This window comes from Cucumis sativus, chromosome 2 (genome assembly GCF_000004075.3).
Source record: "Cucumis sativus cultivar 9930 chromosome 2, Cucumber_9930_V3, whole genome shotgun sequence".
Classification (NCBI taxonomy): domain Eukaryota; kingdom Viridiplantae; phylum Streptophyta; class Magnoliopsida; order Cucurbitales; family Cucurbitaceae; genus Cucumis; species Cucumis sativus.
The window spans coordinates 2701534-2721882 of record NC_026656.2 but is presented as its reverse complement, the minus strand read 5'-3'; the positions used below and the strand labels follow the sequence as shown (position 1 = coordinate 2721882).

The 20349-nt window shown below is 32.1% G+C and overlaps 3 protein-coding genes and 1 long non-coding RNA gene across 6 annotated transcripts; 3 read left to right on the top strand and 1 right to left on the bottom strand.

Moving 5' to 3' along the window:
* Positions 1-1089: 1089 nt before the first annotated feature.
* Positions 1090-2010, top strand: LOC101213024 (miraculin). Its single transcript, XM_004139144.3, has one exon. The coding sequence runs from the start codon at positions 1166-1168 to the stop codon at positions 1751-1753; it is 588 nt and encodes a 195-aa protein (XP_004139192.1). The 5' UTR covers positions 1090-1165; the 3' UTR covers positions 1754-2010.
* A 3966-nt stretch (positions 2011-5976) lies between these two features.
* LOC101213267 (endogenous alpha-amylase/subtilisin inhibitor) lies at positions 5977-6885 on the top strand. Its single transcript, XM_004139145.3, has 2 exons — positions 5977-6292; positions 6402-6885. The coding sequence occupies exons 1-2, from the start codon at positions 6043-6045 to the stop codon at positions 6800-6802; spliced, it is 651 nt and encodes a 216-aa protein (XP_004139193.1). The 5' UTR covers positions 5977-6042; the 3' UTR covers positions 6803-6885.
* A 1959-nt stretch (positions 6886-8844) lies between these two features.
* On the top strand, positions 8845-19054 carry LOC116402042. The gene is made up of 2 exons (XR_004214395.1): positions 8845-9473; positions 17310-19054. It is a non-coding gene; the product is annotated as an uncharacterized LOC116402042 (long non-coding RNA).
* Positions 9534-19313, bottom strand: LOC101214472 (branched-chain-amino-acid aminotransferase-like protein 1). Of its 3 annotated transcripts, none has more exons than XM_031880737.1 (19): positions 19189-19313; positions 17683-17781; positions 17032-17103; positions 16395-16487; positions 15837-15974; positions 15404-15462; positions 14879-14985; positions 14392-14465; positions 14188-14288; positions 14038-14092; positions 13745-13831; positions 13169-13220; positions 12392-12477; positions 12255-12308; positions 11974-12057; positions 11716-11787; positions 11191-11271; positions 10721-10756; positions 9534-10071 (listed from the first exon to the last, which is right to left on the bottom strand). In XM_031880737.1, the coding sequence occupies exons 1-19, from the start codon at positions 19264-19266 to the stop codon at positions 9943-9945; spliced, it is 1557 nt and encodes a 518-aa protein (XP_031736597.1). In that variant the 5' UTR covers positions 19267-19313; the 3' UTR covers positions 9534-9942. The 3 variants fall into 3 exon arrangements, with proteins under 3 accessions (XP_031736597.1, XP_031736595.1, XP_031736596.1); XM_031880735.1 differs by having other exon boundaries at positions 14392-14580; positions 14883-14985; XM_031880736.1 differs by lacking the exon at positions 19189-19313 and adding an exon at positions 18215-18353 and having other exon boundaries at positions 14392-14580; positions 14883-14985.
* Between the last annotated feature and the right edge of the window lie 1036 nt (positions 19314-20349).

Sequence of the window (20349 nt, the reverse complement as noted above, 5' to 3'; positions counted from 1 at the left end):
ACATTCATGAAGTTAGAGAGATGAATTATCAGAGTATCCTCTTGTGATTTCTCGTCATTTTTGTATAATAATAGTTATCTTTTTCATCAAGAAACTTATGATTTTATTTTAGTCACATTTTGAAAAATTAAAATAGGTTTTTAAAACTATTTATTTTAGTTTCCAACACTACTCTTAAATCTTTAAAATGTTTTTTTAAGAGTAGATTAAAAATAAAAACAAATTAAGATTGTCTACGTGGGTTAGATTGGGATGAGTTGCGAGATGTCTAATAACTAAAATCTCATACAATAGATTTATATATTACAAACTTTAACTAAAGACAAGCATTAATTAATGTAAGAAGAATATCAAAAAATCAACCAAAACGAGTTTAAATTTAACCGTAATTGACATGATCTTCTATTATATGAACTTGAACCATGGTTGTACTAAACTAACGTTAAAAATTTACAAGTTCATCGATCTTTCAATTTTTTTTAATTATTAATCTACATAATTCTCAAAAAGTAAAACTGCCATAGTCCAACTCTTTCGGTTTGGATTTGGTAATTTGAATTATTATGTAGAATAGTTGCAAATTTAGCAATTAGATTCAAAATAACTAAGTATATAACAACATTTTAAAAAATTTACAAATATAGCAAAATTTGTCAAATTCTATGAATGATATAAGTCTATCAACGATAGTTTTGCTATATTTGTAATTTTTTTAAATATTGTTATATTCTTAATCATTATTTCTCGAACACTGATTCATTACCGTTACCTATTCATATTGTTGTAACATTTGAATAGTATGTATAAATTTAATTAATTTTTCATAAATTATATAGTTATCCAATTGAGCCCAAACTGATTGACTTTTTTATTTCCCTTGCTTATAATATCTTTCAAATATGTATCATTAAAGCTAGCTTCCTTGTGGATTGACAAATTAGAAAAAAATGTACAAAAAGCAAATTATTTTACGTAATATAAATGGCTTAAGTTACAAGTAATAATGCCAAAACATAGATAGCCTCAATCGGACTTTGTGCAATTTTGATTTCCTCCAAAGCTATATCTATAAATAGTCTACAACAACACCCACATTCTTCATAATCACAAAACACAATCCTTTTTCTAGACATATTAAAATATCAAGTACTTGAAGAATAACAAGATGATGATGCTACATAAATCACTAGCCATCTTTGGCTATGCATGTCTCTTCATGGCCATAACTTCCACAGCTCAATTGCCTCCAGTGCTCGACACCAATGGTCAACCTCTGCAACGCGGTGTCGAGTACTACATCTCACCTGCAATTACTGACGTTGGGGGCAATCTCACCCTAAAAAGTCGTAGTAACGCTCCGTGCCCGCTCTTCGTTGGCCAGGAACCCGTTACTTCGACAAATATCGGTCTCCCAGTCACCTTTAGACCCACTGAGGAGGGCATAGATATAATTGACGAAGGTACCAGTTTGAACATTGTGTTTCAAGCGTTGTCAACATGTGTAACATCAACACAATGGAGAGTGGATGCAACTGAGTCTGATACCGGAAGAAGGTTCGTGGGGATCGGGGATGAGGACGGACCTGCTGGGATCTTTGGGATCAGTAGGGACAACGGAGCTTACAATATAGTATGGTGTCCTGCGATGATGGGGAGGCCAAGATGTGGAAGGGCTGGGATTTTGGTTGAGAATGGAGTGAGGCTGGTGGCTTTGGATGGTGATGCTTTTCCTTTTGAGTTTATCAAAGCTTGAGATCTAAAATGGAAGAATTTGGTTTAATTAATCTTCTTGCAAGGGAAAAAAATGTGTCTAATTGGTTGAATTATATTGAACTACTAGAATAGTAATAAGTTGAAATAAAAGCTCTTGTAAGAATATATAGATATACTTTATGTTATTTCTTGTTGTTGTTTATGTGTTTTGGTTTCGCATTTGGATTTGTTTCATATTGAATGAATGTGTGTGTTTAAACTGTTATTGTGAATCGTAAACTGTTATTGTGAATCGTATGACTTGTCCTTCTATGGTTTTTTATTATTAGTACATAATTAAAATCTTACTTGTAAAGTCAGAATAAGTGTGTATATATATATATAGTTCAACTCATAAAGTTTTGTATTGAATTCAAAGATATAGAGGTCCAAGTTTATGACCCATATTTAAAAAAAAAACAAAAAAAAATCTCACTTTTCAAAACTTTCTTGATCTTATTCTACTCTTTTGTTGACAAAATGAGTTGCATTCATATTTCACAAAACTACTCAATAATTTTAAAAAATAAAAAAATATATCCAACAAAAAATAATAAGTTTAGTTTCTATACCAGAGTGATATGTGGCTGTGAATATATTACTGTAAACACAAGAGTGATAAAATTCTATCAATATCTATTAATCATTGTTATACTTTTATTTTTATTTGGCTATATTAAATCATAATGAAAAAAAAGAGTCCCCAGAATCAATTAATCATATTTTCTTTTACACTCTCCAAACTCTCTCAATCTCATGTACTTCCCTAATTTTCTCTTAACATCTCTATCTCCCAACCCTCTGCTATCTCCTCATACCTTTTTTTTTTCTCTCCACTCCTCTCTCTCAATCTTAAATGTACTTTAAAAAAATTGAAGTAAAATAATAACTGGTTTTAAAGTGAAGTAGTATTCTCTTTTATTGATTTTGGCTAGAAATTCCTAAATGCATGATTAAATTTGGGAATTAACACTGTTTATATATAAAATTCTCTCGTTGCTTAAAAACAAAAAGTAGTATTTGGGTTTTATTATTAAAAGTTTGTAATAATTATATTTATAATTACATGGTTTCGAAACTTTTAGATTTTGGATAGCTTTGGAATATCATTCTTGCAACTATGAAAGGCGAGTCATCTTCTCTACTTTTCATATAAGTGTAAACAAGGCCTGCGAGTCAGTGAAAATCACACACAAAAAAATTAGTCATTTTAATATTTTTTTTAATATTTATATATTTTTTATATTCACATTGTCATGTGGGGAGAGTTATTTTCTTACCTTTAAGAAGAAACGTTGGAATAAAAGAATAATAAATTAATTAACTAAATAACATAAAAGTAAAATATAGACCATCATAAGATTCAGCAATCATATTAATAAAACAACTTTGAAAAATTAATTTAATTTATCGATTAACTACATTAATTTTTTGTATTTAAATGACAAAATTGTCTTATAATCAAAGGACAAAGTTGGAACAAAAAATGTCTCTTCATCCATGCTTTTATATATACTATAGAAAAAGAAAAATATATTCATAGAAATTAAAGAGGTTAGCTTCATGTGAGTAACACTCTATCATCTTCTATTTTCTATGTTACTTAAGGAAATAAGAAAAAAAACCAAGTAATAAATAATGTTGTTTTCTTCAAGAGTATGCATAGCTAGCTAGGTGAATTAGGGCCTAGGAGTGTCAAGAAATTAATTGCATTTTTGCCTCTTTACCCTCTCTTTATATGCACTCGATCTTCTTTAAATGAATTTCCAATTCGTGTGCTAAATATTGAACTTTTGGAGAAAAATTGAGGTCTAGCGAAAGAATAACAAACTAATGGAATAAAATACTCAACAATGTTGGTAGAAAGAAATCAAGAAAACCCTTTATATAGTAATGAAAGTTGAAGAAATGGAAATAAGAAAAACCATTAGTCTTCCTTAATTAATTATATTACAAAAATAATAATATTAAAAATGAAAAGATATTTAATTTCTAAAATGTAAATGAAAAACCATTGATCTTTCATAATTAATTATATTAAAAAAATAAATTTACCATAAAACCAAAAAGTGAATTGAAACATAAAATTAAACTTAAGGATATAATGGAGAGGAAAAATCCAAATTGAGGCTTGTATATATATATATAACTTGTCTTCTCTTGGGTTCTTTCTCTTTTTTGTTCCTTCATCTATACTCTTTCCCCTAACAATTTTTCTTTTGTATGGTTGACAAACAAAAGGTTAAAAAAATTATTAAGGATTTTGATCGCATCCCAAGAGTTTTTAATAATTATGCATGCTCTTTTGAATACTCGCAAATGTTCGTGGATTGAATCTGACTTGAAAAATCATTCTTCAGTTTTTTGAGACCATTGATCAATATTTCTTTGTTATGATATTTTTATTATTGACTTTGTTTTTTTTTTTTTTTTTTGTGACAAACACTAGGTGGTTTTAGGCTTAATTTATATGTTTTTTTTTTATTTTCTTTGGGTTGAAGGTTGATACTCTATTCTTTTTGCTAAGATAATTGGAAATAATGTGAAGTAGTCCTTCATATATTTTTAAATCAAAGTAGAACTATGTTTTGATTTTTTTTTTTTTTTCTTTTTGAAGTTTAATTAACTTACTTCTTTCTTCTCGATGCAATGATATAGAAAGAATTCTTTATTAATCTACTTTCTTGTACCATTCTATTATTTTAGCAATTTTTTTACTTCTTCAACTATCTCTACCTAAATTTTCAAAGATGAATGCATAATAGAAAAAGTTAGAAATGTCAAATGCATTATATTGCCCGTTTAAGGACTATATATATATATATATGTATAATGGCTAGAAACGAGTGAGTTTTATTGATTAAATAATTACAATTTAGATAGTTTTTTCTTGTTGAGATTAGAAAAAATATATATAAATACGAAAAACTATAGTCTTTTTTTAATTAGTACTACCATACAAATGAAGTGACATATATTATTTAGGAATAGTGGTAAATTTAGTAATTAAATTCAAAATAATTAAGTATATAGCAACATTTTAAAAAAATTACAAATATAGCAAAATTTGTCAAATTCTATCAATGATAGAGTCTATCGCTGATAGACCACGTTATAAAAATTTATCTATCACCGTTAGTTTTGCTATATTTGTAATTTTTTTTAAATGTAATATTCTTAATTATTATTTCTCAAATGGTCATTCATTACAGTTATCCTATTATTTAGGAACCTTCAATTTTTACAATAATTAATAAGCCTTTGAATGCATAAAAAAGTGTACAAAATTACCAAAAGTTCAAGAATTATGACCATCGAACTTTGTTACGATTTAATATAATTTTGTTTCAATTCTCTAAAGTTTAATAAATATAGTATTTACTATTTAGCTCTTAATTTTTTTTTGGTTAATCTAGATCAATGTTGAGTTGCCATCTTGCCTTTCAAGTGAGGCACATATTCTATACCTTTTAACGTTTATGTAGGAAAATTTAACCATAATAATCAACTTCTTTCGTCCATAGGTATATCATTTGATATAATTTAAGATTAAGTGTTTTTCATTAAAAATCATTCAAAATATTTCTTTTAATGTTTTGGCGATGCTTTAACAAATGAATTTATTTTAGACAAAAGTATTTTTTTATTGAATGGTTAATATTTGTTTTCAAAACTAAATTAGAATCATAAATTTGGTTTAGTTGAAAATACTTACCAGTCTAACAAAATTTTATTTATCTATTAATCAACACTCATAGTTCTATTAATGTTTATTAATGATGGACTATTAGTTTATTAATGATGGATGATAATAGTATACAATGTCTATTGATTTTATCATATTACTAAAAAAAAACATTATAATATTTTGCTATATTCATAGATGTTTTAGTTCATTTTTCTATATTTGAAAAAGAAAAAGAAAACTCTTATTTTACCAAACAAATTAATTTCCCTTTCAATCACTTACAAAATTGATTTTCACAAATTTTGGTGATATATCTAAGTTCATCCACATTCTTGACTTTCATGTCCCAACTAATCCAAATCTCTTTTATTTTGTCAAGAGCTTCTTTTCTAAAACTACCAAATAATAAATAATATATTTTTTTTAAGTAATAAAAGCCTTAAGGTACAAGTAAATGAAGAAATAGTAATTATTGTGATAAAGCTAGACTTTGGTCATTTTCATATCCTCCATGTTTGGCTATAAAATGGCACTACACATTTGCATCCCAAAACCATCATTTTTCAAACAAAACTAAATCACTCTTATTGAACAATCAAAAGATGATGAGGTTCCATAAGTCACTAATTGCCCTCTTTAGCTGGCTATGCTTCTTCATGGCCATACCCTCTACTGCCCAATTCGATGGTCCTCCGGTGCTCGACACCGAAGGCCGACCTCTGCAGCGCGATGTCGAGTATTTCATCAAGCCTGCCATCACCGATGTTGCTGGCAATCTTACCTTAATTACCCGAAAAGGCGATCAGTGCCCATTTTACGTTGGGCAAGTACCACTTCTTTCACAAGAAATAGGTATGTATTAAATCTGTTAGAGTGTTGATATACAACTATTAAATGTGTACCTACACTTCACTCACTATTTAAGCAGATAGATTATGATATATTGAATTCTTAACAATAGGTTTCGGGGTCACCCTCACACCTTACCTAGAGGGTGACGATACAATCAGAGAAGGCAGAGATTTGAAGTTCGTGTTTCAAGCGTTCACCATTTGCATAACGGGGACTCAATGGAAAGTGGGGGAGGAAGATCCAAAGAGCGGAAGGAGGTTTGTGAAGCTCGGAAACGACAACACTGCCACCGGATACTTTAGAATAGACAAGAGCAACCTCGGAGTTTATAATATAGGATGGTGTCCCTCAGATGTGCCCTTTAAAGGGAGGCCAAGGTGTGGAAGTGCAGGAATTTTGATTGAGAAAGGTGTGAGGTTTTTGGCTTTGGATGGACCAGCATTTCCTTTTGAGTTTGTGAGAGTTGATACTGGAGAAGAGCTTGGTTCTATCCTGAAAGAGAAAAAATAATGTGTAAATTTGTTGTAATTGTATACACACTCAATTAAAACTAAATAAAACTTGATGTAAGGATTTACTTTTATGTGTGTTCATTGGGGTGTTATATATGATTAATATATATAATGTGATTTGGTAGGTGGATTGGTGTTAAGTAAAAAAGAAAATTAGAGAAATAACAAGTAGAGAAAATAAATGAAATTGTCAACAAATGCTCCTAAAAATCATATAATCGATAGAGACAAATAGCAAATAGTCAAGCTTACCTCCAATGAGAGAAAATTTGTCATAGGTTATCAAAATTTGAGCATAAATTTTGTATCCTTCCTTTGAGGTTACATAGAATATGAAAGAAAAGTATGTTCATGTTAGATAAAAAGAAAAATTCAAAATTTAAACTCTAATGTTTGAAAGGGAGTAGGTTTTAGATAAGGTTATGAAATTGGATAATTTGTTAACAGAGAAGAGATTAGATGATTTTTCTAAATTTTCTTACCAATATTATTCTTGCAAATTAGTTTTCATTTATTTCTTTTAGGTGTACCAATATTTTTTTCCCTAAAGTTTTAGTGTAAATAGTTAGTATTGAAAAAATTATGGTAAACCCCACTGTTAAAAATATAATCAAATTTTAGATTCTATATCAATGATAGACGCTTTCCGGTTCGTATAAAAGTAATATTATGTTAGTAATTTATTTATAATCAACAAACTTTTACATTAATCAGTTAAAATAATATAATTGATAAATATAAAAACCACAATTGTTGAGTGGAACACTGGAGCCAGGTGGTTGCTTCAAGATTTGGGTCTGAATTCTCTAACGTCAAGATTTGGTGCCTCAACCCCCTGCTTATTAAGTTGTACTCGAACGAGGCAATAGCTTCTTTAACAGATATCGACAAGGACCTTACTGAAACTAAAAGCATGTCTTGTGCGTTCTGAAGTTGGTAGGACACCTCCAAGGTGCTTCTATTAATTTGTTCTATTCTAGGAGTTGTAATTGAACAACGCACTCGCTGCCTAGATGGCATGGTCTCAGGTTTTGTATTCCTTTTTTTAGTGTTGGGAAGTCTTCCTCTTCCATGAATGATGATGGTTTCTGTGGTGATGATATCCGCCTCTCCTCATGTATTTCTCTTTTGTTAAATATTTAAAAATAATATAAATAATTCAATTTTTCCTTTAAAAAAAGATTGCCACAGTGGATCTTAGACATCATCCATCGTAAAGATAACACAATAATATACGTAATTCACTAACAGTGTGTTAGCTACATATCCACGAGCAACAGTAGAACAAATATTATTAGAAAAAATGTTTCAAAATACAATACGACGTCACTAGGGTTAGAGAATTTATATATTGTACTTCTCAAAAAAACGTAAAGTCAAAATTGTATTTGATTACAAAAACTAAAGAGCTTTCGAGTACAACGCTTCTAAACCCGATCTTGATGATCAATCAATGAAAGTTTGGTATTGAGTTGCACGTAACAAATTCAAGGTAATCTAATAAATAATGAAGGTGTAATAAATTATTTTATAAAGTTAAAAGAAATACAAAATGTGTATTGAAGAAAACAAAAGAAGTTAAATAAAGATAAGGAAAGGTATGAGTGAAACGCTGCAGGCACCCCTAATGACAAAGAATTAGGCAGATGATATGTTATTATATGTTTCTTTTTCCACCATTTTCTTCCAACCATCTTTTTTTTTCTTTCTTCTTTCTTTTAGCCGACTTGGGGATAAGTTTAGACTTTAGCAGCCTCTTTTAAAAACAAAGTTTGAAATTAAAATAAAATAAATTATCATGTATGTTTTGATCGGCTATATCCACCTATGATCATGTCAATTATCATTTAACTAAGCTCACTTTAGTGAAGAGTTTAAACGTTCAAAGGGTATTGTTTTGACTTTTGACTTATAATTATTTGTATAAATTAATAGTTATAATCACGCATACACTAGAAACGAAAATGAATATATCATCGTTAACTTGATCATCACTTATTGTTGGAGATTAGGTTTATAGTTCCCTAAGGTATTTGTGTAATTTATTGTAACCTAGTTTTGTTTCTTTCTTTTTTTTTTTGTTAGGGTTTATGGTAGCCTATATATATTCTTCCTCTTGTACACTTTTGATTATTAGAAAATATCCCTCTTTTTTATTATTAGAAACCTTTACTAGGGTTTTCCACTTTTCTTCTATCCTCGTATTAGAGGTAGCATGGTGACAAAACCCTAGCCACCATCGGACGAAAACCAACCCGTGCAAGATAACCAAAGCTATCCACCAACTCCTCACCTTAGCTACAATTGTTGACGCTGCCGTCAAAGAAGTGGCTGAAGCCACCATTTTTTTGCTGCCGATACCGCCACCGTTGATCATTATCTTCAACCCTTTACAAATCCATCCAACTCTAGTGCCGCCACAACCCTTTTGTACATTATAGTGAGTTGTCCTAGCCAAAACATACACACCGTGAAAACAAGATTACTGAGTCGTCCGCCTACCATAGAGCTAAATTCCATGTTGCAGCAACCAGGTTTTGCTCATCATGTGTTGCAGTTGGTTTATAATGGTTCAACAACAGTTGGCTAATATTTTTATCTTTTTAATAAGTTTTCAACAACAAATGGCAACTCTTGAAGCAGCTTTAGGTGCTTCCACAAATAATCCGGTAACCTATTTTCCTACCTTAACTGCTGCATATTATTTATCTAACCCATAGGAAATTTCATAGGAGTAACTTTCTTGTTTATTTTCTAACCTTTGACAACCATGTTTTATTGAAGATTCAGTCAGCAATGGTCTAATTTACCACAACCCATTGATCTTTACAAGCATAAGATGTTTATATTTTGAAGAACAGATAGCCAGTTGGGTTGGGTTGATATTATCCTTCTAACGTCTATTACCATCATAATAGACGTACAGCTTATAAGCCTAATCGTGCTTTATACAAACTCAACTCGAAAAGACAGTAAGCCTCGACACTTAAAATTTGTGCCTTGCATCCACGCAATGCAAAGCCTTCTAGAATATTCATCTACCAGTGAAATTAGAAAGTCCCAACTCATTGTCACCAAGTGGACAAAGACGATTTCAATTATTTGTAGCAAGGAAAATGGGACCTTGTGGAGAGATATTCACTTCGTAGTGTAGGTTGGAATAGGCACTCCAGATTCTTCTGTCAGTTTCTTGTATGCATTTTGTAACATTCTTGTCACAGGTCCGACTTGTCCATCGCCAATTACACGCCCATCAATCTTCACAACCTGAAAAATCAAAGGAAGCTACTTTTGTTAGGTGTTCGAGTATTAGTTGGGGTTGGTTCAGTCCTTCGCCAAGTTGAAAAGTCAAAATCAAAATAAAGCTTTCAATATTACAAACACAAAGGAACTGATTAAGTTGGTTTGTAGCATATTCCAACTTACATGAAAATAAATGTAACTAATTTCAATGGCACCAAATAGTCTTTATCTTATCCAAATTCCAGACAGTGCCATATAAGCTACAGTCGTGAAAATTTGAAAAAACATGGACTATCAAGGATACAATGAAGTGTTCATAATGTCCCAAGTTATATTTAATGACCAATATTAACAATAACACTACGAATTAAGACAGACATATCCAGAGTTCAGAGGTTTCACGTCAGTATTTCCCCTTAACACGAGAGAAACCGAAGGGCTACGGAAGATCTCAAGTCTCTTTTAGAAGAGACCTTCGGGAACCTAATTAAACTTTTGCCTCTTGTTGGTGTACAATAATTTATCTCATTCATATCGTAGTTGCATCATAACTGCAATTTTTTTGGGATCATTTTGGTAAACACCTTTGGCTACGAGGAATTGTTGCTTCCCTAAGCATATTTCGCAGTTTCCCAAAAAAAAAAAGAAAAAGATGTAGGCATAAGGTACTTACTGGGGTAAGCTCTCCCATCGTTCCAGTAGTCCATACCTGCAGAAAATCCTCTTTAGTTGTACACAAGCAGTTTCAAGTGATGAAAGTTTAGTTCGTTGTTAGCTTAGTTGTCACCATTTTTTAGCTTCAGCTATAATCACAGATTCACATCTATAATTAGTTTCACAGTTAATCTTTTCAAGCTAACAGTAACCCTTAAAGTGCTTTGGATGATGTAGGAAATCAACGTAACAATGTTGACATAATGCCATTAACTTTGAACGCTTACACGAAAAATTAAGCACATAATTCATGATGAACTAAAAATAAAGTTGTGCATTCATCATGAATTATGTGCTTAAGTTTTTGTCATGGTAGCCAAAATTTAAAAACTAAAAAGGATAATTCAAAGATTTTCATGAGAATTTTCTTTGTAACTCGATGTTATGCACAACATTCAACTTCAAATTTTAAAATGTAAATAAGAAAACCTCATCCGCAGTATGAAATTCTGATAGGCTGATTCTTCGCTCCTCCAATATCAACTTCTCCTTCACCACAAGATCCATAACCTGCAACCATAAGATCAATATTGGTTATATCAAGTTAAGGAAAATTGTCTATGCAACCAAACTATCACATGTCATGGTCCATATGGATGGAATTCTTGAATGATGATTCATCCGCCAGGCACCAAACAGTGAATCCACAGCATTTATAGCTCGGCCTAGTAATGTATTACTGGTATAGGTAACTTAGTGTAAAGTAGAATAAATATACCTCAAATGTAGGTAGAAGGGAGAGAGCTCATCCTAGTCAATCATCTTCGAGTAAAAGGGTGACCTCTTTAAGAAGGTGAACAGTAAGGCAGTTTGTTCCTAGACGAGGCTCTAAGGCTAATGGATGACAGGATGTCATACCTTACATTTGCTAGGTATGAAATGACAGAACTTAAGCCCTAATTGTGACATTTACAATGAATTCATATTGGCAACATATAAGGTGAAGTATCTTACAGTTGCACGAGTTATTCCAGGGAGACAGTAATCTGCATGAGGCGTCAGAACATTGCCTTTCTTCACTAGAAACTGCACAAGTAAATGTATCAATATTATATCATTATCTCAATTCCAAGTACAGAATATAAGCAAATGAATGTATATATTTACTTTCTTGAGATCGACAAGAAGACGAAACAAGAAGCAGAATCACAAGAGAACATGCTTCCTAAGATAATACCATACGGCACAAAAGTTATGAAATTTGATACTTACAATGTTTGTAGCATTTGTTTCGGACACAAAACCATCTTTGTCCAGCATGATAGCATCACCAGCATTTGCATTGTTTCCTTCGATCTATATGTTTCAATAGACACTCAATCACAAGAGATAATCAGAATGGACTGGACACAACCCATTTGATATAGTTTCAAGTCAACAATAGATGGTCGATTCAATCAAATACAATTCAAACAATCAGCTTTACTGTGTTTCAAAGTTACATTCTCTGAAGAAATTTGTGCGTAAAGGTCACACAGTTGGAAATTCAATACCTTTGCAAGAATGTTGTTGAGAAGATTATTGTGATGAATCTTTGAATCCAAATTCTGGAGGCAAGATAAATAAATAAGTTCCAATTCTAACTGATTACAAAGAGAGATCAAATACTAGGATAAAGGAATAGTCTTACATTTGGTGAGTTCCTACGTGTTGTGGCAGTCACAAGAGTTATTCCACTCGAATTGTCGTAGACAGGAGGCTTCCATTCAGCGAGCACTGAATATAGTTACGACATACTCAAAAAATTAAATCCTAGAATGCACCAAAACCTATATTATACAAGAGCCATTTATTTCTTGCATGATGCAACTAGGAATTTATTAAAAAAAAATTATGAAAGTGCTTCTGTTAAAATATAAATACAAGCACAAGAGAGTATAAGACATAGGCCAAGGAGATGAAGGCATCCGGTTGGCTTGGAGCAAAACAAAAGAAAAAAATACTGAATTTGGTCATGGTTAAAGCAGCTCATCTAGAAGCATAAATGATCCTATAAGAAGAATTCATGAAAAGGAGGCTACAAATCTTCACAAGTTCCTTTCTTTCTTTCTATTTGTTGCTCCTGAATTATTCCATCGAAAATCATGGTCGTCAAACAAAGAGCTGTCTAGGATAACACCTATTCCAGTTCACCTCACTCAAAAAAATTGATCAGAAGCTTGAAGCAGAGAAAATTTTGTAAAAATAAGAGCTTGGGTGTTTCAGCAGCATTTTTGTATAATATGCATCAGCAAATCGAGGTTAGAGAAGAATTTTAAATTCTTCTTTTGGACTTCATTTAGAACATCGACTTCTAATGCCAGCAATAAAGTTTTATGCATAATTATTCCATCTATTATATTTTCAACTTGAAAGGACATAAAAGGCAGGCTGGCTGCATTGATACTAGAGCTAGAATTTTCATTACCAATTAAGGTACATCCATAAAGATTGAACTGGGGGCTCATTCCGGAAGTGACCTACAAGAATAAAAACATGTAAATAAAGATATGAACACTTCCAAATTGGACCAATAGAAAAAGGAAACGAATGTAAGTCCTTAACATGAAGTAAGTATTAAACAGATGCATTACGGATGTTAGAATCCTTAATGTCAACAATCAATCCATTCATTATAGCCCCCTTACAAAATTCATCAATATGCCACTTTAGTTTAAACAGAGCAATTGAAACTTTCGAGAAAATAAGATTTTGTTTCTTATTTTGAAAATAAAAAATAGCCAAATCAACAATCCAAATAATAATAATAATAGTAAATAACAAATATCCAAAAGTGCTTAAGAACTTATTTGTCATGACAGTCGACATCAACTCTGTTAATGAAAAATTTTGTTTTCTAGAAAAGCAGTGAACCAGTTTTCTTGTTTTAAGTTATAAACGAACTAGTTTGATTAAAATGTAAAAACAAAGTTCTACAGAAACAACTCACAGAAAAGGTTAGAAGAGTAAGAAGGGAGCCAGAGGAACTTTAAAATTACAGAACCTTTTTCCCACGTGTTAAAGATAATCGAATGTGTGCATTATCAAACATTCCATTCCGAATGAGCGTTCTGAAAATAGCATCCTTCACCTACGGTTGCATTAAAAAAGAATTACAAGAATAAACAATGCATCCTCTTTTAAGACTTCAGGAAAGTGTCTAAGACTCCTTCCCTTCCTACCTGGATTAGATAACCTAGAGCCAAAACCAATAGAGATTCCAAGAGATGGCATACTATATATACATATTGATGTTCAGTTTAGTGGATAAAAACAAAGTCATCCTGTGATGCTTACCTCTTCCCTACTTGGAACATTCTGGAAAGCTAAGGCTTTTGATGAATCAAATAACCTACAGAAGAAAAGAAAAAAGATTCAATTATCAAGGTTCAGCAAATGTTAAAAAAAACGATTGGCCATCTGGCTTGAGCTCCTTTTTCCACTAACCTATCTAAATGTTCATCAAGCTTAAATATTTTTCCTCGATAAACTCTAAGTCCCTCCCAAACTGAGTCTCCACCTTGGACAACAGAGTCGAACACAGAGACCTTACGACAATTGAAAGTACAAAGTGAGAAACCAAGGAAATACAGAATTCAAAAAAGAGGACTTATTTTAACTGCATGTGTAATTTATTCCATATAGCAGTACCTTTGCACTATCACGAGGTAAGATCTCATCCCCCACCCATGCCAGTAGCTTCTCATTTGCAGGAACTGGAAGATCTGGAGTAGGCAAGGGAGACATAAGGAGAAGTGATTTCTGCTTTACATGGCGCCTAAGAAAGTTGTAGAGCGGTATGGTTTGCTCAAGCAAGTCATATAGATTAAATGGGAAAGGCTGATATAGATTAAAAAAGGAAGAAAAAAAATCAAGAGAATCTCATTAGCTAAAACAGAATAGATTTTCAAGGTATTTGTCACGGGTATCTCCATATCATGCTATGTTGTAAAAATAGGGAACTCATTTTCCTATTAGCAACATACCATTAATTTTAATATTCCAAGCATCAAAGGGCTAAAAGTGTCAAAAACAAAACTAAAACCAAAACTCTCACTCAAAAATAGAAAAGATATACGAGAGGTTCAACAAAAATGTAACGAAGACCGAAGTTCTCACTCAAATAAAAAATACTCACATACCAAAGGATACTTTCTTGGTGCCTCGAAAGCTGTTGATCTATGTACAGTTTTATACCACCATGGAGCCCATACACCATCTATAGCTTTGGGACCAGCTTCCCATCTGAAAAATGATTGTAAGTCATCATGATAAGCTTATCTATACCTGCAATAAACAGGGACGTAACATACCAGCCATGCTAAAATACAAAGGAAGAAACTTTGACTAAATATTTTGAATATCAAAAGCCAACTAGTAGCCAAGAGGTAAAGAGATGAGAGGGAAACGGATGCATTATACGTTGGCTACTGTGATTAAATAGATTATATTCCTACAGTTGTAGCCAAAAGTGGAACTGCCTCCATAAGACAACTTAGGAGTTACTAGTTAAGATTGAAGATGGGTACAAATAGGCTCTGAAACAATTATAGCTCACAACTAGAAAGGAAATTACAACTTCAATTTTCATCGAGTTTGGATCACGAATGGAAAGGTAATATATGATTCTATTTAACTTTCTAAAGGAATAAGAACTCCATACTTCAGCATTTTGTGTTGAAAAGGAATGCCAAGTTCTTCACAAAGACCACGTAAAGTTGCCTGCAGCCCAATAAGAAAGAAAGTAAAATGTAGCACATCAATATGATGAATCAAGTTAATCTAGATTAAAAGAAAAAGTACCGAAAGTAGGGGTAATGCAATACAGAGATCTTAAATTAATAAGTTCCCATGCATTGTCATTCTACAAGGATTCAAGAATTACAAATGAATGTGCTATATCATTGACAATATCAATTTCCATGTGCATGCAAATTGTAATTCCCACTTCCTACATGAACCTTTTGTATGTGATTGTACTTCATGGTTTTGAAGAAAGTGGCTGATAGATAACGTATAACATGAAAATCTATGCATTACATCATAACCATATCTCCAGTGCAAAAAAAAAGTATGGTAATTCAGAAAGGTAGAACCTCGGGGTTCTTTTGAAGTTCAGCTGCATCAATGATAGGAGGGAGTCTTCCTAACTCTTTGAGCTCATTGTAAATAGATACCAATTCTGAGAAGCCCAATTCAGAAAAGGATGCAGGAATGACCTTGTCATAGGATGGCTGAGACAAGTTCATTAATTGTCAAGAAAGGTAAATAAAGAGTTCGGTGACCATCAATGAAACTTATAATGTACACAGAACAACCAATCCAAAGAATACAACAAACAATATGGTTCTTACACTCCACACCACACCACAACTACAAACAAAAATAAATTAAAATTTTAAATATAGTGGTTTTTCATAAGAAACTTCACCCTTGATTAGTAACAAGGAAGAATAGAAAATCCTCCAAGATTCATTGTATAAAAGCAAAAAGAAAAGCAAAAAAAAGTGAGTTCTTTTTCAAATAATAGTGTAATCCATATGCGAGGTAAAATATTATGAGGTTAATACAAGTATATGACTATCCAGTCTTTTAGTAACCTTGTTGAATGCCAACATAAAGGTAGTGAGAAATAAATTTCCCAAGTATCTTACCAAAATATCAAGTGGATTTCTTATCAATATGAAGTGCCTTCCTTTCTTCATCAAATCACTTGCCAAACCAGGTACTTTTTGTTTTGCTATATGCTGTATGGATATCAAATAGAAAAAACAAACATAAAACAACAAAATGGTGTTCTCAATTGGTTAACAAGTATCAGTTTCCTTTTCTTTTCTTTCTTTTTGGATTATCCTTGTATGCATACAGATGAAGTAAGTTAGTTTTTTTTTTGGAGTACAGATGATATACATAATGATTAAGCTGTAGCATTCTAGTTGCATACTGATGTCTGTATTCCCTACGCATTATTGATTAACCGCCCATCACCTTTGAGTTGAAGACCTCAAAACAAATAAGAGAAAGAGCAGAAAAATGCAGCACTGTCCATTTACTCTCTCTCTCTCTATATATATATATCTCATCCATACATCATACAGGGAAGATTACATATTTTGATTTCTTATGTTATATCTAAACATCTATGACAAGCAATTCCTCATCCTGGCAATGGTCCTTTCAAAAGTTTTCAATTGCTTATTACTTATTAGTCAAAAGCATACAGTCAGTCCATCCAAAATTCAGGTAGTGTACATCAAGGAACACAATTCAATAGGGTATAGTTCACATTACCTTGCAAAATCGGAACTTCTTTTCTCCTGGTGCAAAAATGATTTCCTTTATAACCTTATTTCCATCAGGTTCCTACAGCAAGCAGACCAAAAGGCCAATGAGAGTGATATAATAACCACCAATATATATGGTCACTTTTCCTTTAATCTTTTCAAGCAACACAGTACTCTAGGATGAATATCAGTTGATATTGCCTACTTTTGAACAAGATTTGTGCATTCAATACAAAAGTTGTCTTTCACTGTTTCCTCTTTCACTTTCTTTTCTTTTTTTTTCAGTTTCTGTTGGCCTCCGAACCAATTGCAATACAACCGCCTACTCCTACAGGCTACAATGTTAATTCCAACAAACAAGGTAGGCATCATAATGTTAACCAACAGCCTTAAAAGGCATCTAGACATAAAGCTTACTATCTTTCCTGCCAAACCATGGTGGTTAAAGTTGGCACTTTTGCACTCAAAAAGGATGAACAAAGTAAGTGTTGGTTGTGGAACCCTGTACCTGATTGTAGGTACACCACTCCCTACCTTCAAAGTTCAAACTTTTTATTTAAAAAGAAAAAAAGAAAAGGAGAACATCCATCCTTCAAACAACTGGCACGGACTGGAAGTTAAAAAAACAAATTAAAAATACTATGCTTGATATACAAACCATTTTGGATAGTAGCTCCTCACGGTATGGCCTATCATAACCCGTCACCCGAAGGAAATTTGCATATAATGGTTCATCTAGCACTTCCATGTCATCTCTCTGAGGACAAAAACGGTGCATAATAAATATGGGATGAGCAAGAAACAAGTTTTTGTTGAAAAATTATGCAAATAAGCATTCAATGTTATACTAGTTGTATCTGAACACCTCCATATTTAACTTAAGAGCAAGAAGAATATCAAATGGCATTTTCACTACCAAATACAATTCAAATTCAATAATATAATAACATCTCCTAACTTTTCCTCTGTGTTGCAATGTTTCAGAGTTTTACAAATTCGTTAGTCCAATAAATGTACTTTCAATTCGTTAAAAGTGATTAGTCCAGATGCATAGCTCTCGTGTCCAAGAATTTTTTTTTTCTTTTCAACTTTCATTATAAAAAAACAAAAATGTAGAAGGATATACAAAAAACCAAATCCACAAAAAAAGGAACTCAATTAGAGGGCGCTGCAGCTGTACAAAACAGTACCTATAGAATAATTACAATCAAAGTAAACCCCAGAGGGAAACATGAAATACAATAATGGACCAAACATCATTTGGATCCCACCAACCCTCGAAACACTCGGCTATTCCGTTCATCTCAAAGAACCCAAAATATAGCACACTTCAGCTAGCCACAAGAAAAGACCCTTCTCAGTTCTCACTACGGGGGAAATGGAGGAGCACTCCTCGTTCTTATCAAATAGCGTTACATTAAGGAACAGATAATACAATAATATTCGCTGCTGCCCAAGATTAAAGAAGAAGATAGTTATACTTATAACATATTACTTCAAAATGCAAACAGGGTTCAATGAGAAAAGAGGAACGGCTGAGGTTTTTGTCAGACTGCCCAAAAAAAGTACCTTTTTTTCTTCCAAATTCTATCCCAGGCGGTAAAAGCAATATTAATCCTCAAAATCTTTAAAAGAAAAAAATGAACAAGTAGAAAATGACTTTCGACTTGACAATCAAATTTCCAATACAGTGGTAAATTTGTCCCAAGCAGAAAGCAACTATTACACAAAAGCAGAGAAACCCCATCAAATCATCACCTGTATAGACAATTGACCGCCATGATAGCAGAGAAAAGACAATTAAACAAAAAGAAGCAACTCTAGCTGTTTCCATACCCTTTCCCTTTCCATTTTTCAGCAACGCAAAAGAGTAAGCAAGCAATGGACTATCAGATTGAGAATTACTCAGTAAATCAAAAGCTAAATCATTGAGTAACAGACAATTATTCACAATGGGTAAAGAGAAAAGCTATAATTCATTAAAGAAAAAGCATAACTCATACAAAAAAAAAAAAAAAAAAAAAAAAAAACAATGCAACAGCCATCAACACATAAATTTCACTACACTATAATCTCCATCTCTTTTCCTCCTCATTTACTCAACAACCAAACAGAGTAAACAGGAATGTGAGCTAGAGAAAGACTGGGAAAACTCAAATAGCACCTGGGCAAAAGAGTACATAAGGCTAGTACTAAGCGATCTCGGAGTGGACCATAAATGAATCACCTCCACCTCCCCCATCGCAAGACACAGAGCTCGAGAATCAAAATGCGTTGAGGCTGAGCTTACAGACCCTGAAGCGGATAAAAAGGAAGACTGAAAATTTGAAAGAAAAAGAGAGAGAGAGAGAGAGAGAGAGAGAGAGAGAGAGATTAAGTGTGTATACTAAATGGGTATTATCTGTTTGATTTTCCCTTTAATGGTACAAAAGCATCAAGAGTCTTAAGTGATTTCTGTACAGTGTTTATTCTCGATGAATCCCTTGTCCTCCAATCAATTAATCCTCGACATTTCAAGAATCAGTGGTAAAGTAGAGAAAAACCCATCAAAACTCAGCTGAAAAAGGAACCAAATCAACACGAATGGCACGTAACACGATGCAACAAATAGATGAAATGAAACCCACTACTCAAAATCCCTTTTTTAATGTGTTCAGTTCATTGTCTTCTGAAAGAAACCATGTTCTTACTCTCTTTTTTCTTCTTTCTTCTTTAGATTCTTCATTTGTTAAACCATCTAGGTGATGAAGTTGATGAATAAAGATAAATTTAATATTATTTAACTTTCTTCAGTTTAAAATATATAGTCCACCAAACCATCAGTTAATAAAAAAAAATGAAGATAAGTTGTAAGTATAACAAAATTACAAAAGTTCATATTTTATATGATTTAATCTGTAGAACATACTTAACTCACAATTATTTATAGTTATATTAAATTGTTTCCATCGAAAATGGTTAGAATCGTATGCTATTATTTGATGAAGTTAAAAAAGTTGCCATTTTCAAATATATGTATATGATCTTTTATATAGTAAAGTAGTGAGTGATAGCAATGGTTCTTGAAAAAAGGGATTTTTTTTTGTAAAGATTATGGACCAAATTAAAAATAAAAAGTATATATTAAAACTTTAGAAATTAAAAGATAGATTTGTCACTTTGTTAACTGAACTCTGTGACAAATGTGCGTTGGATGAGATTGGAATAATAGATTGATTTTGCACAAAACCTTTTTCAATTTGTAGTGATGGCAAATCAAACACAAACTTCCTTTTCAGCCCATGCAATTCAATGTGCCACTCTCCTTTTTCATTGTCACATCCCA